This window comes from Peromyscus eremicus, chromosome 9 (assembly GCF_949786415.1).
Source record: "Peromyscus eremicus chromosome 9, PerEre_H2_v1, whole genome shotgun sequence".
NCBI classification, from domain to species: Eukaryota; Metazoa; Chordata; class Mammalia; order Rodentia; family Cricetidae; genus Peromyscus; species Peromyscus eremicus.
In genome coordinates, this window is record NC_081425.1 from 85,006,514 (window position 1) to 85,019,475 (window position 12,962).

The 12,962-nt window shown below is 51.3% G+C and overlaps 1 protein-coding gene across 2 annotated transcripts in view; it reads left to right on the forward strand.

The window, feature by feature from the left end:
- Cacna1d (calcium voltage-gated channel subunit alpha1 D) overlaps positions 1-12,691 on the forward strand; it is a 304,192-nt gene extending 291,501 nt beyond the window's left edge. For both annotated transcript variants that reach the window (XM_059273955.1, XM_059273957.1), the window contains 7 exons: positions 1,953-2,066; positions 2,764-3,128; positions 5,028-5,177; positions 6,717-6,880; positions 9,202-9,323; positions 10,928-11,248; positions 11,670-12,691. In XM_059273955.1, the coding sequence (XP_059129938.1) occupies positions 1,953-2,066; positions 2,764-3,128; positions 5,028-5,177; positions 6,717-6,880; positions 9,202-9,323; positions 10,928-11,248; positions 11,670-11,963 (1,530 nt within the window). In that variant the 3' untranslated portion in view covers positions 11,964-12,691. The remainder of the gene's footprint in view (positions 1-1,952; positions 2,067-2,763; positions 3,129-5,027; positions 5,178-6,716; positions 6,881-9,201; positions 9,324-10,927; positions 11,249-11,669) is intronic.
- Positions 12,692-12,962: the final 271 nt, after the last annotated feature.

A 12,962-nucleotide genomic window follows, 5' to 3' on the forward strand; every position in this document is an offset into this window, starting at 1 on the left:
TGTGCATGTGCGTGTGTATGTGTGTGTGTGTGTGTGTGTGTGTGTGTGTGTGTGTGTGTGCATGCTCGCGCACGCAAGTGCTTTCAAAAGCACATGTGCATTAGTGCCTGTGATCTGAGGACAGCAAAAAAAAAAAGTAGCTTTTGTGGCCACATCATGAACTGTTCTGGGGCGCTGGGATATGCCTGTCTTTCCCTTCCTCTGCAATGATATGTATGTTAGACATATTTCACTACCATGTTTTTTGATGTGTAATAAGTTTAGGGCACCATGCTTATGCTTTGAGTTTCAGTTAGAAATGTGTGTGTTTGTCCCCCTACCCTGGGAACTAAGCTTCCTTTGCCTAGCACTCCTAGGAAGGACTCATAAAGCTTTGAATCCTAGCGTGAGTTTTGTCCCTATAATTCATAAAGCAGAAGGACCCACTGGTCTCCAATCACAGAAGGGTTTGGACCAAGCCAGCCCATTTGCCCTTTTTTTTGCAGAACCATCTAATGAGCTAGATGATGTTGTAGATGTGGTTGCTTTTATAAAGGGCTGCTTGAGAAATCTCTGAACAGCTTTACATTCTTAATTAACCACGGTCATCACTGGTGTCTGCAGAAGACCAGTTTTGAGTATCCTCACACCAGGGTTCCAGCCTGCTTCGTCCCACTCTGCTCCCTCCTCCCCCCTTCCCCCTCCCCTTTCCCCTGGCATCTATCCTACCACATGAATGTCTCAGGCATGGACACTGTTCTTTATCTCAGTCCTTCCCATAGCTCCTCACTTTCCGTGTGGTGCTGAGGAGAAAGTATAGGGAAGTGGTCTCCACCCAGGAACCCAGCACTCCACAGCTTTCTTCTGCAAATGACCCTAAGGTTGGAGCACAAGCTGCTGAAGGATGCTTGCCCAGCTGGTGCCCTAGGTGCTTTGTGAGCTTATAGTCCTGGATTGCAAAGTGGCTGCTATTGGTGGTGCCTGGACACTGGAGGTAGGACCCAAGACCAGAGAGAAACTGTGGAGAAGGGTGAAGCCCTTCTTAGTCTGAAGTCAGCATCTTAGCCTTCTTCAAATTAATGCTGAAATTCAAAGTTCTCAGAGCTAGTGACTCCACCTCCCCCTCTAGAGAGGCCACGTGCCCTTCATAATGTTTCTCCAGCACAGCTGTGGACAATGCAGAGGCTTGGCCAGGCCTGTCCTGACAGATCCCTTGGGCTGAAGAAGGCCAGCAGAGAGGGTCTGGGGGGAAGTGTAGAGCCTAGAGCTGTCACCCATGGGTCCTGTACTGCCTAGAGATGGTAGCAAGACCTCTGTTTGTGTGGCTTTCAGAATCCTGATCCCTCTGCTGGTGAGTTCTCAGCCTGCATGAACTATAGGCCAAGGGGACCCTGATGGCTTGGGTGGCCCCACTGCACAGCAACCTAAGCCTGTGTGACTGTTGATGCGTTTCCTTGTGACCTGAGTGTGCTGGTGACTGCAGTGGATGATGTCACTCACCTGTTCCATGCTTTACAGTGAGTCATTGGCCCCGATGGCTGCTTGCTTACCTGCACCTGGGCAGCTCAGCCTCCAAGCAGCCATGTAATTCTTGTCCCCTCATTTTTTTATTTTTTATTTTTTATTTATTTATTTTTTTAGAATGACCAGGTGATATTCCTTGTCCTGTCCAGGGCTCTGGCTGTGGTTCTCTGCAAACAGCCTTTCTGAAGTCTGTCAGTTAGTCAGGGGCATGCATTCTTGGCTGTGACAGTCCCTAGTACTGGTAGCCAGGTAGTATGCTGTAGGAGGGGTATTTGCAGAGGAAGTTACTTGATCACGGGCTTTAAGCACTCTAACCTAGTACCACTGTGACCTCCTGTCACATTAGTTCCTTGGATTGGCCTTTGGAGAAGGCCTCCCTCCCGTTGCTCCATCAGGCTGGATCAGGGCCCCTTGGTCTCTAACCTCTTCTGCCATTTTCATTGACCTAGGCGGGATTAAGGACTCTGCATGACATTGGGCCAGAAATCCGGCGTGCTATCTCCTGTGACTTGCAAGATGACGACCCAGAAGAATCAAAAGCAGACGAAGACGATGTATTCAAAGTAATTATTCCACGCCTAGCTACTCATTGGCCACATGGAGATAGTGGGGCAGGACTTTGGTTGGGGTGGTTTTGACCCACAGAGGAGTGTGGAGAATATATACCAGTGGCAGGGTCTAGAGGGGCACAACCTGCCCCTCTCCGCCCTGGGACCTCTCCATTCACCAGCACCTCTTGCGGGCCAGACCATCCCCTCTCCTGAGCTTTCCCCCATCCCCAGCCGTCAGCTTCTCAGCTTGGCCACAGCCAACTGACCAGAGTGCAGGAACATTCTGGGTCTTTCTAGCAGCTGTCCACGCTGCCCTCCTTCTGCTCTAGCCCAGTTCTTTGATCTGCCAGCCAGCCCTCAACCTCAAAGCTCAGAGAAAATGTCAAGTACCCCCACCTTGGGGCTACTCACCAAGCCAGCTGGGCTTAAGTCACCTCATCTTGGAGCGACTGGAAGAACATACCCAGGGGGCAGCAGAGAACTTGGTCCCCAGCTCAGGACTTGGTAACCTTCCTCATTTCAGGTGGGCCAACTGCCACATGAGTACGTTCACCTGACCACTGAGACACTCAGGTTGTTTCACAGGGATCCTCTGGAGCTTGCCTAGAATTTGTGTTTCATGTAGAAAAAAAAAAAAAATGACCTAACGTAGCTAGCCTGCATCAAATACTTGTTAAATTACCTGGTGTTGTCTCCCATTATTTTGCAGAGAAATGGTGCCCTGCTTGGAAACCATGTCAATCATGTTAATAGTGATAGGAGAGATTCCCTTCAGCAGACCAATACCACCCACCGTCCCCTGCATGTCCAAAGGCCTTCAATTCCACCTGCAAGTGATACTGAGAAACCGCTGTTTCCTCCAGCAGGAAATTCGGTGTGTCATAACCATCATAACCATAATTCCATAGGGAAGCAAGTTCCCACCTCAACAAATGCCAATCTCAATAATGCCAATATGTCCAAAGCTGCCCACGGAAAGCGGCCCAGCATTGGGAACCTTGAGCATGTGTCTGAAAATGGGCATTACTCCTACAAGCATGATCGAGAGCTTCAAAGAAGGTCCAGTATTAAAAGGTAACCTTAAAAGGTGGTACAATGTCTGCCCTTGTCACGTCCATTCTGCAGAGCAAGGCGAGTCTTCTGTCCTGTGCTCTGGCACATGGTAATTCCCTGAAGACGTTTGTATTTGAACTTGAGTGCCACTCAGCTCAAGGCCCCTCCATACATTGTCCCTGTGAGGGAGCTACCATATAAGGGGCCACCCACTGTTCACCATCCTGCTGCAGGGGTGGTTCTCTTAAAACAACAGCAGCCACAAAATCCACTTTTCCCAGTTATGACAACATGTTGGGCTGGGGATTGGTGAATGTCTTCTGTAAAGGGACAATATGTGAGTGTTTGAGGACCACTCAGTGTCTCTCCCAAACCTACCCAGCGTTGCCACAGCGGGGTGGAAGCAGCAAGGGAGCATTCTTCAGTGAGCCAGTGTGGTTATGTTCCCATCGAGCTGTGTGCATAGACACTGAAATTTGGTACGCTTAGAAAGGATGAGAGGTTTCTCTTCTTATTATTTGGTTTTCCACCCCTCTCTAAATGTCAGCTCTCTTCTGAGCTCGTGGGCCACATGAAAACAGATAGTAGCCCGTACGCGGCCAGCACACTGTAGTTTGCCCACCCCCACTCCAGAGGCGGGCTGGTGTCTGTGCTTTCAGTGCTTTGGAAACTTCTAACTCTTCTCTTCTCCCTCCCTCCCGTGGTATGCCTTTCCTGGATAGAACCCGCTATTATGAAACTTACATTCGGTAGGTGCTCGTTCCTCTGTCTTTGCTTTGAATGCCATGCTGCCCTATGACCCACCACTTTTGCTCAGGGCCAAGGAAGAAGAAAGACGTCTCTTAGTCAAGTCACCTAATGGCTTCTCAAAATGCCAGAGCTTGCATTCATGAATGAGCAATTCCCACTGATTTCTAGCAGAAGAATTTTTAGGTCCAGGCATAGATGCGGTCGTCCTCCAAGCACCGGTACCCTCTGGTCTTCCCCCTTCCTCTGCCCCTGGGTAGCTGGGCAGATCTAGCTGCTTTGGGGGTCCAGATTCTCATGTGGGCTTAGGAGAAGCAAAGCCCAGACATCCTGTAAACTAGGCACCAGATCCCTCGGGCTAACTTTCCTATAACCTTCAGTGTGTGTGTGTGTGTGTGGGGGGGGTAGTCTCTTGTACGTGAGTTGATGGGGGCTGAATTATGATTAGAATGGTTATTTTAATGGGGACAAGAGAAGAAAGGCTAGTTGCTTCCAATAAGACCAGGAGGCCCTAGGCCCAAGGAGTGAGCTAGTGAGGTGCTCTGGGTTAACGCGACTGAGTCCACTGGGCCTCCTACAGCTTGAGGCCAGGAGGCAGCAGGCTGCATGGAAATACTGTGTTGACCTGGGACAGGGCAGCCTGTGGAAACCTCAGGAGACACTTTCCAGGAACGTTTTCTAGGAAAAGCCAGAACTCCGCCAATAGCCTCATTTGATAGGGAGCAGTCAGCAAGACAGAGGCTTCAGTCCCAGGTTCTGAAGTCACACTGGCTGGAGCTGGAGTGGGTGGGAGTGAGTGTGGGAACCTGGTGTCTTTTTCTTGGGACTACTGACTACAGAATGCAGCGTTCCTACAGAATGGGTCTGTCTGGATCTGTTAGTCAAATTACATCTGTGTCTAGGTCTCAAGATTCCTAGGCACAGTGGTTTGGCCCCAGCACTGTGAGAGGTACCGAGACCACAAGCACACACACACACACACACACACACACACACACACACACACACACAGATGCACACGTGCATGGGCAGGGCACAGAGCATCTTGGCCAGAGCCTGAGCACTCACATTGTCAGGGGCAGGAGTGTGTAGGAAGAAGCAGGCGCTCTGAGGGAGGACTGGAGGATCTGGGTGCCGCCTCCTCAAGCTCTCAGATCTCTTTTCCAACTGCAGGTCTGAGTCAGGAGATGAACAGCTTCCAACTATTTGCCGAGAAGACCCCGAGACACCTGGCTACTTTAGAGACCCCTACTGCTTGGGGGAACAGGAGTATTTCAGTAGCGAGGAGTGTTGTGAGGACGACAGCTCCCCCACTTGGAGCAGGTGAGGGCTTCATTCTGGGCCGAATGCAGGAGACCAGCCCGCCCCCAGTCTTTCTGCTCCTGCCTAGTGTTCACGTAGCCACACTCCGGATTCCCCCGAACATCAAAGCAGGAGTTTGAGCTTGCCTTATTTCACTTGGGGCCTCTGAGAACTGAACCTGCCACGGCTGACAGACCTCTGTCATCTCAGCAATGAGTTCTTTTATAGGGGGCGGGTGTTTTCGAGACAGGGCCTTTCTACATAGCTCTGGCTGTCCTGGAACTCACTGTGTGGACCAGGCTGTCCTCGAACTCACAGAGATCCACTTACTTCCACCTCCCAAGTGCTAGGGTTAAAGGTGTGCACCACCATGCCTGGCCTGCAAGATGTGTTCTTATTAACTGACTTGGGAACACCAGCCTTGGCTGTGCTTCCATAGCCGCTTGGCTGAGGGTTCAGTGAATGCCCCTGCTTCCTGCTCCAGTGACAGAGTCTTTCCTGGGGATAAGGGGGCAAGAGGTTAGGAGAGCCTCCCTCAAGCAAAGGTGCCTCTCCCAACTTCTGCCCTACAGAAAGAATGCTGCTAGCTAACACAGGCACTTTGCAGTACTGGAGATGTAGCTCGGGTGAAGAGCAGTACTTGCAGAGGACCCAGAGGACCCAGGTTCAGTTTGTAGCACTCACTGGCAGCTGTCACTTACTCCAGTTCTAAGGGGAACTGATGCCCTCTTCTGGCCTCTATGGCCACTGCATGTACAAGGCATACATAGATGTACACAAAACACTCATATAATAAAATGAAAATAAATCTTTTTTTAAATAGAGACTTTAAGACAAAATCACCTACCACCATCCTCCCTGACCTACACATCACTATCTTATCAGGTTGGGGGGGCCCACAAAGTTAAAATGGTGCTGTGGTAAGGCCATGTCTGCCACCTGAGACACAGCCTGACCTTTACCTGTGGGGCACCACCTTCCACTAACACCCAACTTCCATGTTCACTGATTTGGAGTCAGATGGACCTGTGGATCCCACTTCTGGGGCTTGTTCATCCCAGGTCCCCCTCTTAGATGGCCATCTCTGCTAGCCTCAGTCTACTTTAACAGCAGCAACAAGCCAGCCTCTTCATTTTGGAGTTAAAACTGCCCCTCAAACAAGAACCCAACCATGGAGCCTTCCATACCCTCCCCTGTTTCACGTTATAGTGAGCCTGCATGCCAATGGCATTCTCTTAGCTCCATGCCCTGTGCCTGGTTCCTGGAGAGGGCAGGTCCTTGGGACAATGGTCTCCAGGAGATAAATAAAGGGTAGTCAGGTTGACAAGGTGTGTGTGATTACCATCGGCTTTGGGCCTGTATCTGGCATGCAAACGACGATCACGTGGCTTATCATAAGCCCCAGGTTCCTCGGATGGTCCTTGTTCTTCACCCGGGGGCTCCCACCACTAAGAACTAGCTACAAAGGGAGTAGGGTAGGGTAGGGTTTATCAGAGCTAGGTCAAGGCTTGTTGCCCAGAACTTCATGTGTACCCTCTTGTTTTTCTTGCCAACTGCCAGGCAAAACTACAGCTATTACAACAGGTACCCAGGCAGCTCCATGGACTTTGAGAGGCCCCGAGGATACCATCACCCCCAAGGCTTCTTAGAAGATGATGACTCACCCATTGGCTATGATTCACGGAGATCTCCGAGGAGACGCCTTCTACCTCCCACCCCACCATGTGAGGCCAGTTTTCTTGTTCAGGGCGAAGCTTCCCAGAGGGTACCAAGCCCGCCCCCTGTCCCACCCATGGGATAAATGATGGATCTGTGCTGCCATGGCTGCTGCTCACTCTTAAGATCAGCCAGTACCCTGGTAGACCATGCTTGCCTGTCTGTTGTCTGTATCCCCATAATGGGTTCCTTCAGAGGAAAGAGAGAGGCAGAGGGTAACCCCAAACTCTCACATTCACATCTAAGAAGAGGCGTTTTGTGCACAGGGCATGGTCTTTGAGCTTGCATCCATCCTGAGAGGTGGGCAAGACTCACAGAGTCAGCCCGAATCCTCTCCCACTCCACAGTGGGGAAACTGAGCCTCTCATGGGAAGGAGGGAATTCAGAGCTAGAGCTCCCTGGTCCAGGACTGTCTTGAGAACCCCTGCCTCTGAGTAGCACCTGGGTCCATCCTGGGGACCCTCCTCTCCTCCCCCTTCCTTCCCTCACTCTAACATTGCTTTAGGTGTGCCGTTGTCTTCCCCTCACAGGGCAGGACAGGGCCTTGGCTGACCCCCAGAAGGAGCAGCACCTCTCTGGCCCAGGGAGAAATGGGGCTTTCCTTTCTCCCATAGCCGTGGTTATCCCTAAGTCTCTGCCAATCCCTAGAGAGGCAGGCAAATTCTGCCAACCTTTATAATGGTTAAGAATACCCACTTCTTGTGTTTCTGAGGGACGAGGCTGAATTGAGGATTCTGTTTAGTAACCAAACCAGCTGAGACATAGGCGCTCCTGAACCTGACCGTCCATCCAGGAAAGAACACGGTCGGCCATGTCCCACTGCAGCTGTCACAGCCTGCTGGGAGTGGAGTCAGATCCATTTGAGTGCTTAATATTTAATTATCCCCAAACACATGCTGCTAAATGAAGCCTTTCCCTCCCCCATAAGTACCAAACGGAACAGGTGTGAGTGAGGCCCCGCAGAGGTCCATTCCCTTCAGTTCCTGCCGCCTCCTTCAGACCATTGTCTTGACTTACATCCAGACAGCCTAGTGGGACACTTGAGTGCCCTGTTCCCAGGCCCAGCCTGACCCCATAGCAGAGGACAGCCTGGGGAGGAAAGGACATTGGCTCCGCTGTCCGGTTTGCAGACCTGGGGCAGGGGGAACATGGCCTATACTCCTAGCCAGTAGGAGTGGGTGAAGGGCACATGAAAGAGCTGTGTCTTACAGAGACTGTGTAGAGCTCCCTGGATGAGAGGACCTGGGCTTATTTTAGAGGTAGGTCCTGAATGTGTGGAAGGGTTGTTTCTCTTCCAGTTCTGAACAGCTGGTCTGTCCAGGTATTGGGTCTAGAGGTTGTGCTGACCGAGAGGCCCATTTTCTGTGGTCAGACTCGTTGGTGGGCAAGGAGTGGGCTTTCTGCGTAAGTGGTGGCAGCTGAGCTGGGAGGCCTGAGCATGCCCTTCGTCCTGAGTACACTTCTGACTCTGCTTCCTTTCCACTGGTCATTCCCATCCAAGGGCTTGACCTGACCTTCATTGCAGACCTGTTTACAAAGCTTTTGGTGAAGTCCAAGGTGTCTGGGAGGCCTCTTTGGGCCAGTCCCTGAGGATGTCCCTTATGAGACCTGGGGCTGTGTGGAGTTTTGCTGGGCTAGGAAAGACTGGCAGCTTGGAAAGAGCAGTTGGATTAATGCAAAGAACAGACCAGACTCCTTGAAGTCCACAAGAGTAGGAGGGCTTCTAGGACCGCACTGGCTTTGCCAAAGGACCCCAGAACCCTAAGCCTGGTGCCCTATAAAGCCGAAAGCTGTGGATCATCAGTGAGCCTCTCTTGGCAATTGCTTCCAGCACATGGCAAGTTCTGAGACATACATCTCCGCTAAGGAAGGGGGTTTTTTCCAAGAAAAGAATTTGGTTATTTTGCCTGCTTAAGCTGATCGGCAGAATTAATTTAATTTGAAAACAGAGGCTTAAATATGGGGACCTCGGGAAGATGGAGGGTGTGTGGAGGGCAGGGATAGGATAGCATGGAATGCCTGAGATTCTAAAATGGATCTCTGTAATGCACCCCAGGGCTGTGACTCAGCCCAGATTCCTCTGGGCTGCCTGAGAGCAGGCAAACATTGACAAGTGATTCATTGCTACCTTATGGAAATATCCCACAGCTGGGATGCTTCATTTAGTCCTCCCATCCCTGGGTTGGGGAATTTTGTAATTATTTCTCTTGGATAAGCCTGCTTCTGCCTGGGCTCCTTGCTGAATGCCTCAGGAAATGGTCCTGACTCCTGAGTCACATTGTCCAGACAGTACTTATACCACCATGCATCCTGTGCTTCCCCTTCTCAGCCCATCGGAGGTCGTCCTTCAACTTCGAGTGTCTGCGCAGACAAAGCAGTCAAGAAGACATCCTTCCGTCGCCTGCCCTGCCTCACCGTGCCGCCCTGCCCCTGCACCTGATGCAGCAGCAGGTGAGACGCTCTGGCCTCAGCCCTACCAGGGTCTCACCTGGAATACACTCTTTCCTGGAGGAAGCAGAGAGTCTGCACCTGCCACTCTGGTTGTCCTGGAGCAGCCCTCCCTGGTAGATCCCCCAGGGCCCATTCCCCTGGAGTTCTCCGTGCAGCAAAGGGTGGACTGCATCCTTGGGCTCCATGCATCCTATCATAGAATACTGGGCCTGGCGCAGTCTGAATTAAGGCAATGCAGCTTTCCAATAATAGTTGCTGCTACAAATTATTTCCTCAGAGAGGTGGTTCCTCCATGAAGCCACCCAATTGTGCGGCTTCTTGTGCATGGGTCCTCTGGTCATCAGCGTGGATGGGCTTCCTCTGTGGGCTAAGGGGACGACCAGCCCACAGGAAGGGCAGCTGAGCCAGAGGCAGCCCATGTCCCCAAGCCATGCACCAGGGGCTTAAGGATAGACATATGTATACATGCATATGTGTGTGTGTGTGTGTGTGTGTGTGTGTATGGATGGATGGATAAACATATATGTTCATACGCACCCATATGTGTGTATGTGTTTCTTGAAGTATCTCATCAAAGATGTTGTATGAGGTGACTGATCAAGAGGGATGCCAGAAACCTGCACCCAGGCAGCCCGTGAACAGGCCCAGATCTCCCTGAGGTTCTGACCCCAAGCTCTGAACCCAGTAGTACTCAGTGGCCATTGAAGATTTTCTAGTCACCTCTGCCAGCACTTAACAAATGTTTTGCGTGCATGTGTGTTTGCTCATCACATGCATGTCTGGTGTCCCTGGGGTTTAGAAGACATCAGACCCCCAAAACTGGAGTTCCAGATGGTTATAAACTACCACATGGGTTCTGGCAATTGAACCCGGGTCCTCTGGAAGATAAATCGGTGTTCTTAACCACTGAGCCCGTTTGCCTGCACTTTTAACACTAAATTTTAACTTCTTTCCTGTATCATCATGGAAGAAAGATGACCTTTTTGAGAGCTCAGATCACCAGATGCCACAGCTCAGACAGTGGAGGAGGCCTCTCAGGGGCCTATGATCCGCCAGGCACAAGCCCAGGTCTTGTCTCAGTCACTGTCCTGGACTGTCCTGAATTCTCTGGCTACCGCAACACTGTCGATGCAAACAGGTAGAGGTAGACATCTCAAGGTAGCTCTGCCACGGAGGACATTTGAGAATCAGGGCAGACAGAACACTCCCCGCGGGATGAGAGGCCCGGGAGCAGAGAGAACTGGTTGTCTTCGTGTGTGAGCCAGAGTCTGTGGATGTCCCTGAAGTGCGCGTCAGTACTGAATCCCAGAGAGACCTAGGTAGTGTTCACACACTACAACTTACAAATCCTCCCAGTTCTTCCTCATTCTGAGGCAACTACGTCAGTTAGTAACTGACAGCTCAGTCATGGAGAATGCCTTACGGCTTTGAGGAAAAGGAAACTCTCTCTGCTAGGAGGCCCCAATTCCCCTGCCAGCTCCTTGAGCCTTCTCTCCCACGTTTTCCCAGTCTTCTGAGGGGCAGCCCTGCACAGCTGTCACATGCCAGACTTGGGCCAAGGCCTAGACCCCTGATGCTGACTCCTCTCTTGCTTCTCCCCTCAGATCATGGCCGTAGCAGGCCTCGACTCCAGTAAAGCCCAGAAGTACTCTCCGAGCCACTCCACCCGGTCGTGGGCCACCCCTCCAGCCACCCCTCCATACCGGGACTGGACCCCATGCTACACTCCCCTGATCCAGGTGGACCGCTCCGAGTCTCTGGACCAGGTCAACGGCAGCCTGCCATCCCTACACCGCAGTTCCTGGTACACGGATGAGCCCGACATCTCCTATAGAAGTTTCACACCAGCCAGCCTGACCGTCCCCAGCAGCTTCCGGAACAAAAACAGTGACAAGCAAAGGAGCGCGGACAGCCTGGTGGAAGCAGTGAGTACGAGTGGCTTTTGACTTCCGTGCAAACATCAAGGCAGCAGCAGAAACAGGAGAACCACCCTCACGTGGGGGGAGGGCAGCAGTGACGTGATGGGCTGTGCAGCCACGCCACCTGAGGGTGGCTTCTCAGCAGCAGGCGTGGTTGGCATTTAAGACCTGGGGGAAACCCAGCTGGCACTGCCAAGTCCCATCAAAGGAGTCCGTCCCACCACCATACCAATCCACACCATGTTTCTTCCGTGGTTTTGGCTCTTGTTCAGTGGAGCTTTTCAGCTCTTCGACATGGTCCGTGCCGAGGTCACTTACAGTCACTGTAAAGCCCAGCAGACATGGCTGGTGCAGTCCCTCAAGCATGCTGTGAAGTGAGAGCTGAGGTGAACCCTCCCACTTAGGCCATCTCCTCTTTTCTGTCCAGGTCCTGATATCCGAAGGCTTAGGACGCTACGCACGGGACCCAAAATTTGTGTCAGCAACAAAACATGAGATCGCCGATGCCTGTGACCTAACCATTGACGAGATGGAGAGTGCGGCAAGCACTCTGCTCAATGGCAGCGTGTGTCCTCGAGCCAATGGGGACATGGGCCCCATCTCGCACCGCCAGGACTATGAACTCCAGGACTTTGGTCCCGGCTACAGTGATGAGGAGCCAGACCCTGGGAGAGAGGAAGAGGACCTGGCAGATGAAATGATCTGCATCACGACCTTGTAGCCCAGTGAGGGCAGGCTGGCTTCAGCCTGAGACGGGCACAGGAGGGCCAGGGATAAAGTGCCTCATGGTTAGGAAAGTTTAGGCACTAGTTGGGAGGAAATGCTCAATTAGACTTTTGTACAAGTGATATCACGCCCCCAAGGAAGCCATAACCTGGTAGGAGCAGGTTCTGAGTGGCCAAGCATGTGGTATGCCACATACCCAGGCCCAGCCTCAGAAGACAGTATGTCTGGCCCCTCCAGAGGATGGGTGAGGAGGGCAGCCTGGCCTGCACAGAGGCCCGAAGGTCTGCCCAGGAATTTAAGTTTCACACCCAGGGCACATGACAGAGAGGTTAAAGGTGATGGCAGTCACCACATCTGTATCATTGGCTCGGCCATCAGTCTAGCATATCAGACACTCACTGGGCCCATCATTCTCCATTTCTGAACCCCCTCCCCCAACACACTGCTTCCTGATTCCTGTGCAGCTGTTCTGAACAGTCCACACCAGAACTCAGCCTCGAGTGGTCATAGTGAGGGAGTGGGACCGGACAGACATGGTTTTGTTATGCGATGCCAGTTTACATAAGAGAGCACCACTCAGATGGTCAGTTCTGTCACCTAAGGGCAACTGTAAACTGGAGAGTAACACACTTGCAAACCAGGTAAACTTAGATACGTTAGTTTGTTTAAAAATTATAGATTTACTGTACATGACTTGTAATATACAATTTGTATTTGTAAAGAGATGGTCTATATTTTGTAATTATCGTACCGTATTTGAACTGCAGCAATATCCATGGGTCCTAAACAATTGTAGTTTCCCACCAAAATCTAGAAATTATTAGTATTTTTACTTGGGCTAAACAGAACTAGGAGAATTAGAGCCAATTCTCTCATATTCAGTAAAAGAATCTTTTGGGGATAAACTTTTGAGTTCAAAAAAATCTTGACCACCTCAGAAATTTTTCTAAAATATTTTGAGTCACTATAAACCTATCTTTACATAAGATATCAA